General features: G+C 32.8%; 2 protein-coding genes and 1 long non-coding RNA gene across 4 annotated transcripts; 1 reads left to right on the forward strand and 2 right to left on the reverse strand.

The window, feature by feature from the left end:
- Positions 1 to 363: 363 nt before the first annotated feature.
- LOC141672696 (uncharacterized) lies at positions 364 to 2,014 on the reverse strand. Of its 2 annotated transcripts, none has more exons than XR_012555662.1 (3): positions 1,848 to 2,014; positions 860 to 1,045; positions 364 to 746 (listed from the first exon to the last, which is right to left on the reverse strand). It is a non-coding gene; the product is annotated as an uncharacterized LOC141672696 (long non-coding RNA). The 2 variants fall into 2 exon arrangements; XR_012555661.1 differs by having other exon boundaries at positions 860 to 1,120.
- A 3,823-nt stretch (positions 2,015 to 5,837) lies between these two features.
- Positions 5,838 to 7,847, reverse strand: LOC141672057 (F-box protein CPR1-like). The gene is made up of 2 exons (XM_074478551.1): positions 6,502 to 7,847; positions 5,838 to 6,398 (listed from the first exon to the last, which is right to left on the reverse strand). Exon 1 carries the CDS (start codon positions 7,789 to 7,791, stop codon positions 6,514 to 6,516), a length of 1,278 nt encoding a protein of 425 aa, XP_074334652.1. The 5' UTR covers positions 7,792 to 7,847; the 3' UTR covers positions 5,838 to 6,398; positions 6,502 to 6,513.
- A 6,928-nt stretch (positions 7,848 to 14,775) lies between these two features.
- LOC141670658 (uncharacterized) lies at positions 14,776 to 20,555 on the forward strand. The gene is made up of 7 exons (XM_074476607.1): positions 14,776 to 14,932; positions 16,202 to 16,345; positions 16,797 to 16,870; positions 17,210 to 17,408; positions 17,446 to 18,989; positions 19,382 to 19,532; positions 19,614 to 20,555. The coding sequence occupies exons 2-7, from the start codon at positions 16,213 to 16,215 to the stop codon at positions 20,303 to 20,305; spliced, it is 2,793 nt and encodes a 930-aa protein (XP_074332708.1). The 5' UTR covers positions 14,776 to 14,932; positions 16,202 to 16,212; the 3' UTR covers positions 20,306 to 20,555.
- The last annotated feature ends 2,437 nt before the right edge of the window (positions 20,556 to 22,992 follow it).

Here is a 22,992-nt window from a genome sequence, read left to right on the forward strand (position 1 = left end):
CTGCAAAATCAAGCTCAGCTAATGCTCAACAGCATCTCAACACATTGTTCAAAGCAAGTAATATCAATCTTAGATCTCGGTCTCTTGCACTCTTCCTTCAGCAACCACTTACTATGCAACTTTCAAGATTCTTCCGATCCACACTCTTCTTGATATTTATTATTATGTACCAGTGCACTTAATGTTATGATGAGTTCAATACTATAATTTTTCTATGCTAATATCAAATTTGTATTATGAGTGTTATTCTCTATTTGATTGCAGATTGTAGTGATGCAATTCTTTACTCGGTGGTCATATTGATTTTGAAACTACTTCTACTACATACAATCAATTATATTAATGAATCTAGAGCTTTTTAGTTTATTGGATGAAATCAATGGATTCCTAGATCGTTATTCAACTTGGCAAAACTAAATCACATGTTCCAGATTAACAATCTCTAAAGTCTTCTGCAAAATCCAATTACAAACTAACGACCATATACAGAAAGTAATAATAAACATAAGCTTAGAAAATGTCCACTAATGACAACAAAGACCATGCTAAGATGCAGTAGCAGTAGCGAAATTTGATGAGGCATGAGCAATGACTTTAGAGTCTCAATAATATTATCCCAAACACACGGAAAATGACATTATGCACAATTGAAAAACATAATCCCTGGTTGAGAACATACCTTACTTGTATACTAGTGTACATCAATCTTTCCGCATAGAGTTCTCCCAAGAACAAACATGGACTCGCTGGATGAGAATAAAAATAGTTAAACTCTGTGCAATAAGCCAAAAATGCAGAGAAGGCAAAAAAGTTCATCTTTAGGTGAAGTAGATAAAGTGCCACAACAGACCAACCCTACCAAACGAAAAAGCCATCAGGTCTTTGAAAATTGAAATATGCTCTTGTTACTCTGTCTCCATCCCCTGCTGTTCCAACTGCCTCAATAAGAACTCTGTAGCAGACAGCTAGGGGGATTCCCTTATTTAGCATAATGGCTTTCACTTCTTTCTCTGCTTCTTCGAATCCTCCATATGTCTAACCATGCCTTCATATCAATAACATCTTAAATTTCAATCCTTCAACCGTACACATATATATAAGCTCTTCATAATCCTTAATCCTATTTCAAACAAATCCAGTGTTTGGTTCATTAGTATCAAAGCATCAGCCTTACTACAGCTTTCATTTGTAACAAGAATAGACTTTTTAAATTACGTACTCATTTACTAATGCACTATAAAAATTCAGCAGCTCGAAATAATACACTCACTAACAATAGATCCATTAAGGTAATTGCTATATATCAATCTCCAACTACCAATTCGCCCTTGATGTGCTATGTTCAGATTTACGACGAGTTTCAGTCCAAAAGCTCTCATCTCATCTCCTCTCTCTCTCTCTCTCTCTCTCTCTCTCTCTCTCCCTCTCCCTCTCCCTCTCCCTCTCCCTCTCCCTCTCTCTCCCCCTCTCTGTGCCCTCTCTCTCACCCTCTCTCCCTCTCCCTCTCTCTCTCCCCCCCTCTCACCCTCTCTGTCCCTCTCTCCCTCTCTCTCTCTCGCTCTCTCCCTTTCTCCCTCTCTCCCTATCTATCTATCTCTCTCTCTCTCTCTTTCTCTCTCCCTTTCTCCCTCCTCTCTCTCTCCCTCTCTCTCTCCCTCTCTCTCTCTCACACAACTATAAGTATCTACCATGTCAAACTAATCAATAAAACATTTCCTAAATTCGAAAGCGCATCAACAATTCGACACAATAATCACTTGCAGAACAGTAACAACAAGATCATAGACACATAAAAACTAATACAGCATTAGCAATAAAATTAGAGAGACAATTTAAATTACACTTACAAAGCTCGTGCCAGATTACGCGAATTGCGCAAAAAAACAAAGCTAATTTGAACACGATATAAGAGATCAGCGGGGTAATCGAGATTAACTGAGCGAGTGAGACTGAGTCGAAGATCAAAATAGAGAATCGCCTGTAGCGATTGAGATTGGGAATTGGGGGAAAGTATGGCGGGAAAATTTATTTTTTTTTAAATTTTAAAAATTCACCAGGGAGGGAGCAACTATAATTTGAAATAGAAATGTATCGCCTTTTAAATTTTACCAATTAAAATCTCGATAAATTAATATTTTACGATGTAGTAATTTTGTTTATTTATAATTAATTAATTTTTTATTTGAAATAGGTATGTATTTTTTGGATTTTTGTTTTACGAATAGACTTTTTTATTGAAGTTATGTGACATGGGAGTATGGAACTTAAATAATTCATATTATTTTTGCTAAACTTTTGAATTTGTTAAAATTGTGGACTATTAATTCTTCATTTTAACCTTGTTTCAATTTGGTTCATGATTTTATAATGTACAGTGTGATACCATGAAGTATTTCATATTCCGAATATATGATTTTTTTTTTAAGAATAATAATATTTAAGATTTGCTTAAAAAAATTTCAAAATTCTTTAATCAATACTTTTTTTTTATAATTATACAGGAGTATAATATATAAAAGTTACAAAACTGGGCTATACATTTCAAAATCTGATCAGATTTTAAAACTTGAATCACTACTATGATTTGAGATTTATGATTATCGTAAAGTATAAATTGTAAAGTATTTGTGATATTAAATTTAAATCGAAATTAGTAAATTTATGGATTAATTAACATTTTGTGTTGAACCAAGATTTCACATTAGTATCAAATCCAAAATTCATATTTGGTTGGTGGTGTAAATATTGCAGTGTTGTGTCTCTTTTCAAATTTTTATTTTATTCGTGTCTACCGAATATACAGCCCACTTATTTCCGTGTCTTCCAGCGAATTCAAATTTATTTATAATCTTAGAATGACAAACTCCTAAAATCACCCTGAATATGTAAAGATTGAATTCTCTTTTTAATTTTGTTATAGCTGAGAAACAACTTATATCTACCTTGCTGCTAACTATAAAGATCAGAATCTGTGCAACTCTGTTTGTGAGCAATACTCATTTTTTGCTTCTGCAGAAAGACTCCGTTCAATCTCATAGATCAATCATCCATAAAGAATACTCTAACATAAAGAACACGAAAATTAAATTTCAAAACAAATAAGTAAAAATTTGGCTTAGAAAGTCTGAGTTCATCATAAAATATATTCGCTAACAAGAAGCATACGGTACATGACTGAAATTGTGTGAACACGAGAGCTAGCTAGTCATCTTCCAATTCAACTTCGTCTTCTTCACCGAGTAAAACCAAAGTTTCTTCAAAAGAATTTACATACATAGGCTGCATTTGTTGTGGTGAATAATCAAAAGCAGTAATACGGCCAAAACTATGTTTTGGGTTTTGTGGATCGTCAAATTCTGCATAAGACCATAAATTTGGATCGTCAAATTGTACATCAGAGCATAAATCCGATGAATCGTCATCCATTTCCGTTACCTCCATCTCAGGATCATATGTGCAAAATCCAGATGTGTCAAAATCATAATTTATCAGTACGAGTTCCAAATTATTATTAAAACCTATAGGCAACCAATCTTCACCAACACTATTACTAAGATTAACAGTAATCATTTTTGTCCAAACCTGGTTAGTTTCACCTTCTTTTTCGAGAATCCATAGTTCGCATATAATATCTTCAGCTATGTCCAGACGTATAAGAGACAGTTCACCAAATTCTTCAACAAGATTAACATAGCCAGAACTCTTTTTACCATCCGCAGAACGCGTTGGAGGCAACATGATCTCTCGAATAGTCTCATTGACTGTGTCAAAACAAATAATTACTTGAAAATTACGATATTTATCATTCTCTTCTAGGATCCATTTTCTTAATAGCCAATACGCAACCCCATTTACCACAACGGAATTATATAAGAAGTAGGATTTAAATCGGGCAAAGTCATATTTGCCTACCGTCTTCCAAGAATTAGTACTTAAACTATAAATATAAACATATGCATAGTCTGGCTGGAGTTCTTTCCTCCGTGCACGATAATTAATATCAAGTTTAATTACTTTGTAATCATCGATTTGGCCAATATATCCGAAAGCCAAACCTTTTAGATGATGACAGGGTGGATCATTACTAGGCATGGGAGACTTCGGAAGAGATCTAAATTTATTGATAACAGGGTTCCAAAGGTATATCGGCTGCTCCCCTGATGAATTTCCATAAATATTTTGATAATATGACCCCTCTGGCATACATCTGAGAGGAGGAAATCTCCGGCATGGACAATATTTCTCCCATCGTTTATTATGCAGACGTATTGAAAATCGAGAATGGTAACGATTTTGAAAAAAAAGAAGATGCTTACTCTTTTTGTGATGATTGTAGTGGAGATTTATAAAAAAGGGCGATCGTATAAGATGATACCATGATTTCTGAACGCACCTCGACCTGAGCACACATTCTAGAGGCAGTCTTTTTAGAATTTCTGCCAGGATATCTCCAGAGAAAGGATCAGCCATTGGTGTTTAATTTGAAGAAGGATCAATGAAGCGTATAAACATTTTGAAGGATAATTATGTGCTGGAGACCTGACAAAAAAAAGGTATGGGCCGGAGAAAATCATAGTACTACTCTGATTTTATCATGTACCGGGAAATTTTCCCTTATGCGTTTTTTCTCTAACAATAATTTGTAGTTTTTAATCGGATATTTTATGAGTAATTGAATGCTTTATTTGCCACATAAAAAATTTCTAATTTTTCATTGTATAAAAAAAATACATTTGAACAGAAATTCAGTAAGTACCAAATATCAATTTATAACTGTTTTTTAAAAAAAAAATCTATGATTCAAAATTATTTCTGCAAAAATACTATCAGTTTTAAAAACAATTGGAAAAGAATTTTTTTTAAAATTTGTATTTGTAAAAATACGATTTTTCATTATTTTTTTAAAAAAATACAAGTTTTCTGCAACTAGATATAATATCGACGAGTTTTTGCAACTTTACGCAACTAGTTGCAACCTCCAACGCAACCAAAAACAATCTCGAATGCGGCCAAAAACTTCAATGTTGGTTGTACCGTACTCTTGCAAATATTTTCGGTATATAAATCGATAACCCGGTTCTTTTTGACAAACTTGATAAGCCTAGTTCTAATCATAAAGTTTCATACAATATAGTCCCTTCACACTTATGTTAGGCTAGGGTTGAGCAATGCTAGAGTATGGAACTTAAATAATTCATATTATTTTTGCTAAACTTTTGAATTTGTTAAAATTGTGGACTATTAATTCTTTATTTTAATCTTGTTTCAATTTGGATCATGGTTCTAAAATATACAATGTGACAGCAAGAAGTATTTCATATTCCGTATATATAGTTTTTTTTTTGAAGAATAATAATTTTTCTGATTTGCTTAAAAAATTTCAGAATTCTTTAATCAAGGCCTTTTTATAATTACACAGAATATAACATGAAAGTGATTTATTACAAAACTAGTCTCTACATTTCAAAATCTTATCACATTTTTCAGCTAAAATCAATATTGTGATTTGAGATTTATGATTATCGTGGAGTATAAATTGTAAACTATTTATGATATTACTTTTAAATTGAAATTAGCAAAATTTGTGAATTAATTAACATTTTGTGTTGAACTAAGATTTCACACTAGTATCAACCCCAAAATTCATATTTGGTTGGTTTTGTAAACACTGTGGCTTGAAAACAGGAAATATTGTAGTGTTATGTCTCTTTTCAAATTTCTATTTTATTCAGTACTATGGCTTGAAGGTTTTGAAAGCAGTGAAAACAAATGATGGAGGTTCGAGTGGTTTTTTCTTTTTCTTTTTTTGTTAATTCGGTATCCTGGCCAGCTTTCGCGTACCTCGACTAATCTGGGGGTTGTTAGCACACTCGTAACCACCGAGCATGACAATATGACAGCCTACTTACTTCTGTGACTCTCACTGAATTCAAATTTATGACCTCGAAATGGTAACCCTAAAGTCACAGTGTAAACCAACCCTGACACCCATGATTGTTGAGATTCAAATGGCTTACTTTAGAAAAAACAGTTCCCAAACATTCAAAGTTGAGCTGATTTGAAAATGCATGAATTTACAAAACCAACAGTAAGAATATGAACAGAATACAAGAACTAGCTAGTAGTACAGCAGTAATACGAATGTTCAAGTTCTAGTTCTATCAGATCACCACTTAAAAACTCTTAGTAGTTGTGTTAAATATGTGCAATTCTTGTTTCTGTAACATAAGTAATGAAGACTTTATTCATAGTCCTATGAGTTGGAACATTGAATTTGTAAAGATTGAATTCCCTTTTAAATTTACCTTGCTGCAACTCGTTTGTGAGAAATACTCATTTTTTGCTTCTGCAGAAAGACTCTGCTCAATCTCATAGATCATTCATCCATAAAGAATACTCTAACATAAAGAACACGAAAATAAAATTTCATATCAAATAAAAATTTGGCTTAGAAAGTCGAGTTCACCACAAAATATATTCGCTAACAAACAAGAAGCATACCACGAGAGCTAGCTAGTCATCTTTCAATTCAACTTCGTCTTCTTCACCAAGCAAAACCAAAGTTTCTTCAAAAGAATTTACGTACATAGGCTGCATTTCTTCTTGTGAAAAATGAGTAAAAGCTGAATCATAGCCATAATCATACCTTGGGTTTTCTGGATCTTCAAAATCTGCATAAGCCCATAAGTCTGATGAATCGTTAACCACTTCCGTTACCTCTTGCGTCTCAAGATCATATGAACAAAATCCAGGTTTTTCAAAATCGTGTTTTATGAGTACGAGTTCCAAATTATTATTAAAACCTATAGGAAACCGATATTCTTGATCAACATAACTAAGATTAACAGCAATCATTTGTGTCCAAGCCTTGTTTGTTTCACCTTCTTTTTCTAGCATCCATAATTTACAAATAATATCTTCTTGCTCTACATCCACACATAAAAGAGACACTTCACTAAATTCTCCAACTAGATTAACATACCCTCTACCATGTCGCTCTTTCATTGAACTCATTAGAGGCAACATGATCTCTCGAATCGTCTCATTGACAGTGTCAAAACAAATAATTACTTGGAAACAGCATGGATCATTCTCTTCTATGTACCATTTTCTTAATACCCAATACGCAACCCCATTCACCACAACTGAATTATATAACAAGTAGGAACTAAATCGGGTAAAGTCATATTTGCCTACCGTCTTCCAAGAATTAGTACTTAGACTATAAATATAGACATAAGCATAGTCCGACTGGAGTTCTTTCCACTGTGCACGATAATTAATAACAAGTTTGATTACTTTGTAATCATCGAGCTGGCCAATATACCCGAAAGCTAAACCTTTTATATGACGAAAGAATTGATCATTACTACGTTTGGGAGACTTCGGAAGAGATCTAAATTTATTGATAGCAGGGTTCCAAAGGTACAGTTTCTTCTCCCTTGTATCAGCTCTTCTAATGGAAAAGCATATTAGACCACGGTATGTTCCATAATTTTTTTGATAATATTTCCTCTCTCGCATACATCTGAGAGGAGGAAATCTCAGATGTGGACGATATTTTTCCCATCGTTTATTATCCAGATGTATTGAAAAACGAGTATAATTACGATTCTGAAAAAGAAGATGCTTACTTTTCTTCTTGTGATGATTATAATGGAGATCTATAAAAAAGGGTGATCGTATAAGATGATACCATGATTTCTGAACGCAACTAGCCCTGAGCACGGATTCTGGAGGTAGTCTTTTAAGAATTTCTGCAAGGATATCTCCAGAGAAAGGATCAGCCATGTAGCTTTTAAACCTATATTTTACTGGTACTTTAAGCCTTTTCTAGGTTTGTTTCTTTGTTTCTGCAGTAATTTTATCTGGAATTTGTATTTCTAGTTCTAGGCTTGTTAGATATCTTTCCTGTCATGACCTGTTAACTCTACTCAATTATGTAAAACAATCAAATCAGATCCAGCAGATCCTTTTTTTTACAAATATGGCTTATAACCTTATAAATGAGTATCTGTTTTCATAAATTATCCGGGGTGAGCGATGATCGGCCTTAAAAATGAGTATCTTTTATCAGAAATTCTAGGGATTCTTATAAATTCTCAGGGGTGAGTGCGTATCGAACCCAAGACCTGGTACAACTAATGATAAACTGTTAACCACTTAAGTTATCCAACCGTGCTTATCACATCCTTGTTTACCTTTATATAGTAAGTTGTATGAAGAAGGAGATGCATGCACCCTTATTCATAGTCCTATTAGTAGAGAAATTTCTTTTGTAAACTTTGCTGGTTCTGAGAAAACTTTGCATGTTCTTATTTTTCTGACAGACCAGAAAAACATCTCCATTTATACAGAGGCAATCATCAAATCTGATTTACTAGTCTGCGAAAAATAGTCTGTTTCACTTCTGCAGAAGGATCAGTTGTTCAAGTCGTGTCATTTAAGATCAAACTTGTGATAAGTTTCGACATTTTTGTTTCCTAAGCAAGTTTCTGCATAACTTCTTCTCTTCCAGGAGATAACACAACTCAAAAACGAAAGTCTGTATATTTCAGTCATTTCTCGGGTACCTAATTAGAAAAATAGGCCATTCACAAGAGTACAAGAAACCTCTGAATAAAAATAAAGGGCTACCTTCACCCGTGAGCCTTGCTCACTAAGTCAAACAATCTCTGCTCTGTAATCACGTAATTTGTAGGTCATACGAATTTTAATATTCATTCGGTCTCATTCAATTTATTACATAATTTTTCCAACTTTCGACATATATTTTAAGTTTAATATAAAGTATATTTTCGTAAAAGAAATTTAAAATTTTATTTTTTCTATCAAACTTTAAATATTGATTTTTTATTTAAAAGAAAAAATTTAAATAATTATATACTTTAGATGACCATTAAAATGCGTGTCAGGTGCTATCCCTGGAGGAGAACCCAACGAGAGAGAGAAAATACTAATATTATATAATTAAGTAGCTATAAAAATTAGTTGGTTTAATAGCATAATGGAATAATAAAAATTATTGTGCGACACAAATTACTTAGCTCACGGTTTATAAATGTACCAATTAGCTGCAATGCCGAAATTCTGTCGATAGACTCATCTTTCCAGAGGAGAGGGTACCCAAAACGATTCCCAAAATCTTGTTCATATATAATATGTCAAGGTGCGTAATAGAAAATTTGCTTATAATTAGATGAAATCCAACATATATATGTATTCGATCACAAATAAAACATGAAACGTCATATTTAGAAAAATTTAGGAATGAATTTAGGTCATGTTTGTTTTAAGAGATAGTATTGTAATCCTTTAAAATTTTCAATTTCATGTTTGTTTTGTAAAAAATTAGTGAAAATTTATCAAAAGATTATAATCCTTGTCGCAAGGGTTGACTTAATTGGTTAAATTGAGGAAAACCTCTTGGTCCCAGGTTCGAATCTCGCGGGAAGAGAATTTATGATTATATCTCCTGAGTGAGAGCCGTGAGCTCGCAAGGTTTACCCAGTTCGCACCCGAAAGGTAGCGACTGCGGTTACCTACGATAAACAAATTATAATCCTTTAAATTATTAAATCTCATGTTTGTTTTGTTATAGGATAACATTATAATCCTCTTTAATACTTGGTGAAGTGAGGAGGTATTGTTGTATTCTTTCTTATAAGTCATTTTTTAAAATATTGTAATCCCCTATTTGTAATCTCAGAAAGAAACATAAGATTGAAAATTTAAAGGAATATATTTCAATATTGAAAAACTATCGCTCAAAACAAATATATGATAAAATTTTAAAGGATTATAGTTCTATCCTACACTTAAACCTTCTAAACAAATGTAGGATATGATTATTTAGTTCATAAGACTAATTTTGATAAAATTAGTTATCTACGAATTATTATTTCGGAATTATAATTTTATGAAACAAACATGACCCTAAAGTCTACTTCAATAAAACATAGTGAAAGTGACCGGGTAAAAAACCCTTGGGACGTCTTTTATACTACCTCCGTCCCAACGGATTGTATACATGCACTGTTTTCACGTATTTCGAGATTTCTATAAAATATAGTTTCATAATGTTTTTTTTTAAAATTAAATAAAAATTTAAACATAAAACTTTTATTCAGAAAATAAAAAAAAATTAAAATATTGTGAAGTTATGTTTTAAAGTAATATTGAAAAACGTGTCAAAAAATAATGTATAGAATTCAATGGAACAGAGGGAGTAAGACAACAGTGTTAAAGAAAACTAAGAGTTGTTGGGTTCACTATTTCAAGAACATCGGTGAGAAACGTTCTTAATTTTGGCTCTCATCGTCAACGTCACAGACAATTTTAACGGTTCTGATGCATTCATAAACTGTTTACTAGCACAGGGTAAGTGTAAATGTTGCAGCCGGGTCCACCGTTAAATGAGGAGTGTCAGCTCAGCTGGCAATTCCAATTGGTCAATGACGCCACCCTCACATTTCACACCCTACACTTAGGGCTCATTTGTTAAATCTAAACAATAATTTCTGAATGGTTAAAATTCTGAATTAATGATTAATCTGAATGTTGAACACGTGTTATTGTTTGTTAAATTAATGTTAAATTTTTCTGAATGATAAAATTATAAATGTTAAATTTTCTAATATCTAATTTATTTACTTCATAATTTTGTCATGTTCTATATTACTCATATTAATTTTAATTTAATCTAGGTATTACTAATTTTTTGGTGTGAATTATAATAATTAAAATAATATGAACATTTATAAATATATATATATATATATATAATTCTGTTGAGAAGCGACTTTTAAATATGACAAATGTTGAACTAGCAAACACAATATAATAACTATAATAAAGTTGATTGACCATTACTACAGTTTTACCTTTTTTTTGCGTGAACTACAGTAAAACCTCTGTAAATTAATACTCGATTAATTAATAATCTCTCTAAATTAATAATTTTGTCCGGTCCCGACTTGGGTCAGTTCAAAAAATGATCAATTTCGATAAGATAATAAAATAATATTTTTTTTGAAAACCCTGTATAAAAATATGGTCCTAATAAAACTATAAATTAATAATTCCCTTATATTCATAAAAATATAGCTATTACATCTTTGTAAAATATGATTCAATTGTAATTTGCTTTTTCATATAATTTAAATCAACATGAAGCTCATCCCTAATCTTCCTTATTGCATCCAAAAGCTCGGGTGTGGTGCTTTCATGTTGCATCAAAAAGTTATTAAGCATTTTTGATGCCTTGAGTGTTTCTTTACGTGTAATCGGCTCTAACGTTGTTGTATCGTCTTCAAGATCATCTTCAACACTATTTTCAAGGATGGTGTTTGCAATCTCTTCTATACTCTGGTTTATGTCGCTTAATATTTTTTCTTTTCTCCAAGTAATTAACTGCAAGATAGTCTACTGACCTTTTCAGTGTATTTGATATTGTACCTTGACTAACTTTTAGATGAAACTTATTCTCGAGCCACAACTGGAGATCTTTTTGAGTGCATGATGAATTTTCTCTTTTATATTCACATAATGCTTTTCTTGCTTCATCCGTCATTATTGATTTTGTGACACCTTTTAGATGAGAAGCCATTGTTTTGTTTGTATAATTTTCCCCCCAATCTAGTATATACAAGGGCTGAGTTCTATGGAGTCCACCTTTTTATCGGAGTCCTCGGAGTCCATCTACGTTCTGCAAATAAAATATATTGTAAAACGTGTTATTTTGCAAAACATGTTACACAAATAGCATAACTTCAACAAAATCATGCAAATCTCATATATTTACGGTACAATATGTATGTTCTGCAATATGTTCTGCAACATGAACATTTATGTTCTGCAAACTAAACATGTTTTGTAGAATATATATTTTTGCAATGTTCTGCTTGTAAAATGTATGCAATCTACAAGATTTTTGATAGAATAGTGATGTTTGTCGAAAAATAATATGTTTTGCAATATTTTAAGCTATATTTTACTTGCAGAACATATATGGACTCCGAGGACTCCAATTAAAGGTGGACTCCATAGAACTTTACTCGTATATACAATATATATAATATATTTTATGACTACACATACATTGAATACTTTCTATGTAAAATACAATGAATTAAATTAATTCATGTACTTTGAATTTTCCTAATATACATTGAATATTTTCTATGTAAAATACAATGAATTTAACTTATACACTACATGGATTTTGAATCTAATATATTGTACATTACATTGACTTTCTAAATTCATATACATTGAATTAATTGAATTAAGTATAAAATATAAATTGTACAATTCATTTTATTTAAATTTATGTGAATAAAAATTTAATCAAAAGTTAATTTTGTTTACTACCGAAAATTCTCTATAAATTAATAATTATTAATTTATCGATTAATTAATACCTCTCTAAATTAATACAATTCTCCGGTACCAACTATATTAATTTATAGAGGTTTTACTGTAATCTTTAATATAATAACTCAATATAAGAGAGTTGTGGATGCATTCATGAATGGTTTACCTAAATTATTTACGGTGACCGATTCAGAAGTGGTTCAGATAAACACTAGTCGTCCAGCTAAATAAAAAAAATTCATCAAACAATCTGACCGAGAAAAATCACTCGTCCAGTTCATGGTGATTCATTCCTCCTTAAACAAACGGGCCCTTACCTAGAAAACACACATTCATACCGCACGAGTATTCGAATAAATTACACCACACCGTCTTGCATTTATCTTGGTCAGTAATATGACTAATCTTAATTTTACGGGTGTCGTAGTTGGTTTAGAATTTGATTTAAAGGGCTTATCCTCACATCCAGGACAAAAGTTTAAATTTATTAAGAGACATTAAAGTAAGTAAATTATTATGTTTGATGCGTACAATTGTGGTAGCAGTTCTCCGGATTAGTTAAAATACGTGAAAGCTGGTCCGGATACCGGATTAACAAAAAAAAAATATGAGTAATGTTACTGCACTCGAATTAGTTTACGAAATCTCTCGGAGATATTGCGTATGTCCCATTCATTTATGAATACTTTTTTTGAAACGTTTCTCTTACTTCTCTTCATTTCAAAAGTAGTAAAATTTTATAATATACATCAATTATAAACACTTGCATCCACTACTTTATTCCACTATACGCATTATATATATATTAAAAATTCATCTATCCCATCACTTTATCCAATTTTTATTTTTTTTCTCACTATTACAATTTTATTTAACCTTGTATCACATCTCATATGTATACAATTTAATAAGAAGAAAATAGTAACATTTAACACTTCTCGAATTTTAATTTATGTGCGCATATGGAGGGGCAGAATTAAGGGGCCGGAGGGAGCCCCGATCTCTGCCACTTATCAAAATTATTTGATTTTTTTTGTAAATTTTGAAATAATTTATTTCAGACCCCATTAATTATATTTTTGGTTATCTTAACATTTTTCCTTTTAATCACTTTTTTTTTCCATTCACATTTATTTGAGAATTACTAAGTAATAAAATATGATATGTTCAAGGAAAAGACTAAATATTTCTTAGCCAAAATATGTATATTTAAAAATTAAAATATATTTCAAACAAGAAAATAATGGAGACAAGAAATCAAGTTAAGGTGCAAATGGAAACAAACAGTAGAATATCTCACATATATAACTGGACAAAAGATTTAGTATCATGTAAATAACAAAATAAAACCCATTTTCTTGCACGAAATATTATGTTTCTTTGTTTGGATGTGCTACTTGAGCAATAATACATGTGAAAATATATCCACTTATGAAAGTATTTCAAACCATTATAACTCTTGATTATAGTTAAATCCTCGATAAATTAATAATCGATAAAGTAATAACTTCGTTAAAATAATATTTTTTCCGATTCCACTATAATGGACGCACTATATTTTTGCCCCCGATAAAATAATAAATTCGCTAAAATAATATTTTTTTTGGTCCCGAACAGTTTTAACTGTAGTTTTAGTTTTTATAATATATAGTCTCATACTTTTTGCCTGTAAACTTAATACAAGAGCGACAATTGTTACAAGTCAAACGTTTAACCTCCGAAAAGAGGACAATAGTGCAACCACGGCATCAAACCTTTAATTTATTATATTTGGTATAATTGAATAAAAGGTAAATTTAGATTGATGAATAAGAAAAACGAGATTGATAGATAAGAAAAACGAGAAGGTGCGAGTATAATTAAATTAATACAGTATTTCAAATATTAAAAGCTACAACCAAATGTGGACATTGAGTTAAAAAATGGGTGAAAAATCAAAATATCCAACATTTGGGGAGATTTGCCCAAAATACCCACCGGTAGGAAAACCGCCCAAAATATCCACTGAATACGCATTACCATCACGTATTCTTTATATTTTTTAAAAAATAGAATACGCATATGTAACATGCGTATTCGGTGGATATTTTGGACAGTTTTCCGGCCGATGAGTATTTTGGGCACTTGAAACTGGAAAGTGATGTATTTTGGGTATTCTTTCTACAAAAATCTTCATGTAAAAAAAAGAATTAAAAAAAATCACTAGGAGAGAGGGGCCCATACACAACACAGCACAGAACACAAAAAAGTTAATAATATTATCCTACATTTTGTCTCTCCCACTATTATTCTGTAATTATTATACTACTATTCATAATTTAATACTTAAATTGTCATATTTTATTTCTTTTTTGTCTGATCTATTCTCTGTAGACATAAATACGTAATCGAAAGTCATACGTGAATTATTTATACACAAAAAAAGTGAGTCGGTGCAAAAACAAACACCACTTCTTTCTTTCTTAGCCTTTTTCCGGCGACTCTCCGGCCACATTTTCACCGGAATGTGATTTTCCGTCCAACTCACTGTCTTACCTTAAAGATTGATTTTGAAGAGGTCTCTCTCTCTCTCTCTCTCTGTTTACATCTGATAACTTTAACACTCTTTATCATCTCTCTCTCACTCTCTCTAATCTCTCCCTCATCTCTCTCTCACTCTCTCTGAAGTCTCTCTCTCCCCTCCTCCTCATCTCTCTCTCTCTCTCTCTATCTCTCTCTCCCCTACCCCCTCCCTCACTCTAGATTCACACACATGTATGTATTGATATTCTTTATAACTAAACTATGGAATGTGATTCTCTCTGTACTTTTTATCTCTTTATCATCTCTCTCTCTCACTCTCTCTAATCTCTCTCTCTCTCACTCTCTCTAATCTCTCTCTCTCTCAGTCTCTCTGATCTCTCTCTTCCCCCATCTCTCTCACTCTCTATATCTCCCTCAGCTCTCTCTCTCTCTCTCTCTCTTTATCTCTCTCTCTCTCTCTCCCCTCCCTCTCTCTAGATTCACACACATGTATGGATTGATATTCTTTATAACTAAACTATGGAATGTGATTCTCTCTGTACTTTTTATCTCTTTGTAAATCTGCTTTTATGCCTGCTATAATTACAGCTTTTTAAAGGCTCTCTTTTCAAATCTGGATTTGCTAGTGTGTGTGTGTGTGTTTTATGCTATCTAAACTCTTAAAGATTGAAACTTTAAATCTGCATTTTGCTACCCTTTTTACTTTTGTTCCTATTTTATATGTTATAGCATTTTACTTCAATTTTTGAGCTTGACCCTGTATTTTTCAGAGATAATTATTAATTTTCAAGGTGCTTTTTTTAAGTATTGATGTCTAGTGTTGTTTAGTAAAAAAAGGAATATTTGGTGTGAAAATCAAGCTAAAAATTTGATCTTTACTTAATATGTTGTGTCATTATGTTGAACTTCTGCAGTATTTTACACAATTTTAGCCGATTTCGTGTAATGTTTACAACGCTTCTCATTATAATTAAAGATGAATCCTTTCTGCCATTTTGGCATAAGTGTAGCGAAAAATGAAGATATATAAATATAGTACGCATCGTAGAATTGCGTATTTCGACTTAGTTTCTAGGGAATTTTTGAAACCATTACTGCAGATTAACGAAGCATCAGATTTAGCTTATCTCTCTGTGCTAAGTTCTTCTCGAGTTTATTCTATTTTTCTTTTTATTGCTGGTCTATTTTTCCTTCTTTGTGAATTATATATACAGTGAGTAGTTAATTAGTTTACCTAATAATGTTTCCCTGCTAAAGGAAAGGCTTTTACTCTTGTAATTGATAATGATTGTGCAACTTTTAGACAGCTGTTAGATGAACGGGATTCAGAATCATAAAGCTCTCAATATCGAGAAACCTGTTCCAGGATGTTTAGGACGTGTGGTGAACCTTTTCGACCTGAGTGCAGGCATGCCAGAAAATAGTTTGCTCACGGATAAACCTCATGGTAATGACAAACTCCTTTTTTTATGTTCCGGGAATTAGATTTATTTGCTTTTCAGGATTTTGTCTATTATTTTTTTAAAATTTCTTGAAGTATATGGTGTATATTCATCTCTGTAAAATTACTATCATTTCGTTGAATTTATGATAGGATGTTTAGTTATATTGTCTCTCTTTATTAAAAATATATAGTATGTCACTCGGAATTGGGATATGGGAAGGATGAGATGTACCGAAACCTTTATTCTACTTCTGGGAGTAGTGAGGCTTGTTTGTAAAGATACCGGTTTTTATGAAATCTTTTGAAGAATTATGTCTTCTATTATTTATTTTTATCATCTTCATTGCTTTCCTGCGTAGTGTATATATTTGGTCATAACATATACTAGGCTATATTCAAACTGTTATTGGTCACTGTACAAGTTGTGAATTTTACCTCTGGTTGTTGTGAACAGGTTCCGTATTGTCAAGGAGCCGTTCAGATGTGTCAGGGATGAGTCTGGTTGAGAATCAGATAGAAGATACAGTGGTAAACTTTTACCTATAGATTTGACAAATCTCCATCTGTAACTGTGTTTACTGTGTTGACGAAGAAAAAGCTTAATAAGAGAAGTTCCAATCAGGGAACTGAAGCTTATGAAAGAAACAGTGTGTTTTATGATTTTTTTCTCATCCTATATAGATCAAAATGAAAATTCTGATTGAAAATGTATGTTGTACTTGGTAAATTGATATGTGATGGCATAAATTTCGAAATTGACTAATAGAGTATGAAGAAATTAATTTATTTAAAATTCATTCTTCCAATGTATTAGTTGAAGTGTTACTTTTGTGCTACTTTGACACATGTAATTGCTTGAACTTGCAGACTAAATCTGAATTACGAAAGACACATGGAACACCCATAAAAATGCTTATAGCGCAAGAAATGTCAAAAGAATTGGATTCTAAGCAAAAGCCAACCAGTGTGGTTGCAAAGCTAATGGGGCTTGACTCCCTTCCACTCCAGCATCCTTCAACAGCATCACAAAGAAGTCGCTCCAGAGGTTCTTCACGAAGCCAATCTTGTGTGTCTTTTGGTTCATTGGCAGGAGGAACATGAAGTTCATCAGTCTCAAAAGCAAAATGACTACAGAGATGTTTATGAAGTGCAGTCGCAAAATAAATATGTTAGAGATAAATCGCCTCAGCAAGAAAGATTCAATGGAAGTTCTGTTGAGAAAAGGATGGCTCTTGTTCGTCAGAACTTTATTGAATTAAAACGTCTTTCAGCAGATGAAAGACTTCGTCAGTCCCAGCAGTTCCAGGATGCTTTAGAGGTTCTAAGTTCGAACAAAGATTCATTCCTTAAATTTCTCCAAGAACCAAACTCAATGTTCTCCCAGCAACTGTCAGATGTGCAGTCTATTTCTCCACCTTCTGAGGCAAAGAGGATTACGATTCTTAGACCTGCTACGTTAGTGGAGCGTAATAAAGTTATTGGACCGGGAAAGAATAATAATATTCAGAGAAACGAAATTTCTCGCCTCGGTCGGGTCAGCAGGCCAGAAAATATTTCTGGGTTTTCTTCTCCAACAGCTTGTAAACTTGAAGATAGTCAGGTGCAAGCAACTCGAATAGTGGTACTAAAACCTAGCCCTGGGAAGTCTCATGACATTAAAGCTGTTGTTTCACCTCTTTTCTCATCACCGAAGGCATCACCACGTGTTAAAGATCCGTGCACAGGGTTCAATGATGATGATGCACAAGAATCTAGGGAAGTAGCAAAGGAGATTACTCGGCAAGTGCATGAAAATATGAGTCAGCATAGAAGGGATGAAACCCTGCACTCCTCTGTGTTTTCCAATGGCTATACTGGGGATGAAAGTTCATTCAACAAATCAGAAATTGAATTTGCAGAAGAGAATCTTAGTGATTCAGAAGCTATATCTCCAACTTCTAGGCATTCTTGGGATTACATTAATAGGCTAGGTAGCCCTTACTCGCTTTCTTCCTTCAGCCGTGCATCTTATTCTCCTGAGTCATCAGTTTGTCGAGAAGCAAAGAAGCGACTGTCAGAAAGATGGGCCATGATGGCATCTACTGGAAGTCAAGAACCAAAACATGTAAGAAGAAGCTCTAGTACATTAGGAGAGATGCTTGCTCTTTCGGATATGAAAAAGTCAGTAATACCGGAGGATAATTATGTTAGCAATGAACAAGAAATTAGGAGATCCACATCATGCATCACTGGCGATATAAATGAGGATATATGCAATGCTCCTGCTAGGAGTATTTTGAGGTCAAAATCTATTCCCGCATCTTCTAGTGCTTATGGTGGCGAGCTTGATTCAGAAGTATCAGATCCTAAAATGGATAGGACAGACATTACTAAGGAGCTGACCAAAGCAAAGAGCATGACATCATTATTGAAGGGGAGAGTTTCTAGCTTTTTTTTCTCGAGGACCCCTAGATCTGGTAAACAAAAATCAAATAATTCCAGAGATGAAATTGACTATGCCGAATTGCCAATACCTTCTTCTGGAAATAATGTGAATTTAAGGTTTGAAGCAGCAGGGGAATTGCCTGATCCGCTTGAATCATCATACCAAGCATCAACTTTACATTCGATCGTAGACGAACCTGAAGAAGGCATGCTTCATCCCAAGGTATCTCAAGAGAATATGTATTTGATCTTATCTGCAATGTCCACTCTTTAATATATATTCTGTTGCATTTGAGGTAATAGTAAAAATTTTCAGAGGAAAAATGGAGTCGAAAGAATATTTTGATAACACAGTATGATGTCTGATGTCTAAACGTATCACTTGTCCAACACAGAGAAATTAATTGGGAATTATTGGCCATCATTGTTGTTTGTAAGTTGTAACATACAAACGTCCTTTGAATTACTTGTGGCATTGATAAATGTTGGACACCTTTAATAATGGAATTGGAAAAATTTGACATAGATTTTGTTTTATTAACCAATGATATACGAAATAGTTCTAATGTTGTGAGCTTTGTCAATCATTTGACATGAATTCTCCACATTTTGCAGGCTAGATTCTCAGCAACAAAGTCATGTCCATTTGTAGTTCCTCCTGAGAACCAAGAGCAACCAAGTCCAATCTCAGTCTTAGAACCTCCATTCCAAGAGGATGATCATGATGAACCTGAATTATCTGATGACGTCAGTAAAGTCCGAAATGGTAATATTTTTAAAGCCATGTCTAGTGCTTCTATTAACTAATCTGCTTCATGTTTTTAAATTGTTTCTTTCTACCAAACAGGGATTGATCTGCCTGTGCACCATGTAAAATCCAATCTGCTTGACAAATGTCCACCAATAGGATCCATTGCTCGGACACTTTCGTGGGATGATTCTTGTACAGAGAATGTGAGTCCATGTCCTATGAAATCTTCTGCCATTCCAATAGGAGCTGAGGAGGAACGACAAGAATTGTTTTTCCTTGTTCAGACCTTATTAGCAGCAGCGAAGCTTGGCAATGAGATGCATTCCGACAGCTGGCATTCCGTAGAAAGCCCATTAGATCCATCATTGAGAGATAATTACGTAGGCCAGGATGACAAGGAGACAATGCATGGGACTAAGCTGAGGCATAGAAAATCAGTGCAAAATCTTGTGTTTGATTGTGTGAATGCAGCATTGGTGGAATTAGCTGTGTGTGGGTCAGAACCATGGAAAAGCAAGGCCCATGATGATCTTCATGATAACGGGTCCATACTAGACTGTTTGTGGAGCCAGATGGAGTTGTTTTCTGGTGAGATGAGCTTTGTTGTGGGTGAAGGTGGGGACAAAGATAGCCTGGTTGTGGAGGAGTTAGTGACGAAGCAGGTGGTAGGAAAAGGTTGGGTTGACCATTCTATATCGGAAATAGACAATTTTCGCAAGGAAATCGAAGGGAAGTTGCTGGAAGAGCTTGTGCAAGAGGCTGTAGAAGTGTTTTCAGGTAGTTTATGATGCGATTTCATTTTCAAATATTTATTCACCGCTTTTTTGCCTAATTGTTACATAAAACTCTTCGTAATCATGTTATTAAGTTCTTTCACGATTATGGCCCTCGCCCACCACTACCATTTGTTTAGTAATGCAAATATGTTTCCGTGTTTGTGTCTGCTAAATTTTGAATCTGTTATCCAGCACCCAACATGTAATTTATGGTTTATTATTGTATTTTTGATCTGCCTTCAGGCCCTCCAGTCTCTTTGTATATACAGCACATTGCTCTGTGTCCTGTTATTTGTCATCAAGTGTCCTGTTTTTTGTCAGTAGAATAAAAACTATTTTCTATCATAAATATATTATCACGTTCATGGGATTCAGGCCTATCTCAACATACAGATGCACGGTATTGCTCTATCCGCGGTAACATGCCTATCTTAACATAAAGATGCACGGTATTGCTCTATCCGCGGTAACATGCCATCTGCACTTGTTAAGAGCCTTAGCTGAAAATCCTAAAATGTTTTGTTTTAAGTGCGGATTTGGTTGGTGGATCTCCCGCATTTACATAAAAAGTTTTGATAGCTCTATTGCTCGTGATAACGGTAGACTATCTGTAATTCCTACGCGAAGGTGGTAGTCATGCTCAGTCCACCGGAAAGCTGTAGCAAATGTCTTGAAACTACAATATTAATCATTATTTTTGGTATTTAATCTTTGATCCTGGTACTGAGTTGCACATTGGTAAGCTACTAGAACCAGACCAGTCTATCAGTTATCTGCAGCAATTTCATGCACAGTAATTCTGAGAACATCTTTCTAATGGAGCAACTGGGCCGGCCCAATACATAACAAAATTTTATGACCCGCCATATATACTAAACTATAATAATTCGAATATTGTATAACTTGGTTCAACAATTTTTTCCTTATTTTTGTTATTAAAAATAAAAATAAATAATGTTGTACACCTACTGAACTATTTAATTGCTAAATCACTAATTATAGTCTCGTTAAACTATAATTAAAAATGACGTGACTGACACATGGTTGATTTTAATTGCTAAAGCACTAATTATAATTTATAGTCACATGGTTATTATAGTCTCGTCATTTAATTGCTAAATCACTAATTATAGTCTCGTTAAGCTAGACTTAAAAATGATAGTAATTCTACACCGCAAAGTAAACTCGTAGATTTCATATGTGTTAATCAAATTAAAAAAACACATACTTTGGGCATTTTTCTGCTTGTTGTGCTTTTTGTGAGGAAGCATTTTTCTGACATTATTGTGCCAATGATGGTAGTCAAGAGCACAAATGATTTTCCACAAAAGGCCCCGGGATCAGTCATTAAATATGATTACATGACGACACTATAATAACCATGTGACTAATAATTTCTAACTCTAATAACGAGACTATAATTTTATCAAATGACGTGATTGACACATGGTTGATTTTGGTTCGTGGACATATATGAATGCCCGCGGGTTCCCATATTATTATTAGAAAAGTTGTCAACTATTTATGTGACGTATCATATTTGAGAAATTTTTGGGATAAAAATTTGGGATCTCTAACATTTTACGAGATGAAGACAAGGATTTACCTAGTCTAGCTTTATTTAAAAAAAAATTAATGAGCAAAAATTGAATTCACAAATTTAATTAATTGAAAATCAAATTGTACATATTATTGGTCAGAAAGTATTTTCTGGTTCCAACTCCCATAATTATCGTTGGATATGTTATCAAAGATATAGACATGCTATATGTTTTTTGAGTCAACAGGTAGATTAGTACGGGGTTAAATATCAAATAGTTCACTTACTGCGTCCAAATGTATCAAGTGAGTCACTGGTTACAAAATTGACTCAAATGAATTACTCATTTGAAAATTTGTATCAAAAATATCACTATATCGTTAGTTGAAATTCTAAAAAATATTATATATTGAGTTTGACACATTTTTTATGAATGATATTACATCCAAATGAAAGATTCCAAGTTCTAGTATTTTAGATAATATTTTTAATATTTTTAAAGTTTATTTACTATTTATTTTTATTTAAATCAAATAATATAATCGAAAAATTAAAAATAAATAGTTGATAAAATTTTAAAAATCTAACAATATTATTTAAAATAGTTGAACTCGTAACCTTTCGTTTGGATGTAATATCATTCACAAAAAATGTGGGAAACTCAATATATAATATTTTTAATAATTTTGACTAACGATAAAGTGATATTTTTTATATAAATTTTTAAATGAGTGACTCATTTGAGTCAGTTTTGTATCCAGTGACTCACTTGATATATTTGGAGGCAGTAAATGACCTACTTGATATTTAACCCGATTAGTATGTGAGTCATATTTGTGAGTCATATTTGTCCCAATAGTACACTTGCAGGTTGAACACCGGGAACGAAAACGATACAAATATTTAGTATTTTTATTTAAATTTTCTGTACATAATATATGAAATTACATAAATACAAAAATAAGTGTTAGAATTAATATTAATATAAATTTCACGAATACTACAACAAACAGGGTTTTCGCTGACTGTCAAATTAGTAATTTTAGATTCAAATCAGTGGTATTAGAAAATAATACCATAGTAAGATTTTTTTCGTCCTTTATTAATTCGATCGGTATTAGAGAATAACGACCGATGAAAGATTATTTTTTTCGCTCTT

Source organism: Apium graveolens, chromosome 7, assembly GCF_009905375.1.
Source record: "Apium graveolens cultivar Ventura chromosome 7, ASM990537v1, whole genome shotgun sequence".
In the NCBI taxonomy this organism is placed as follows: Eukaryota; Viridiplantae; Streptophyta; class Magnoliopsida; order Apiales; family Apiaceae; genus Apium; species Apium graveolens.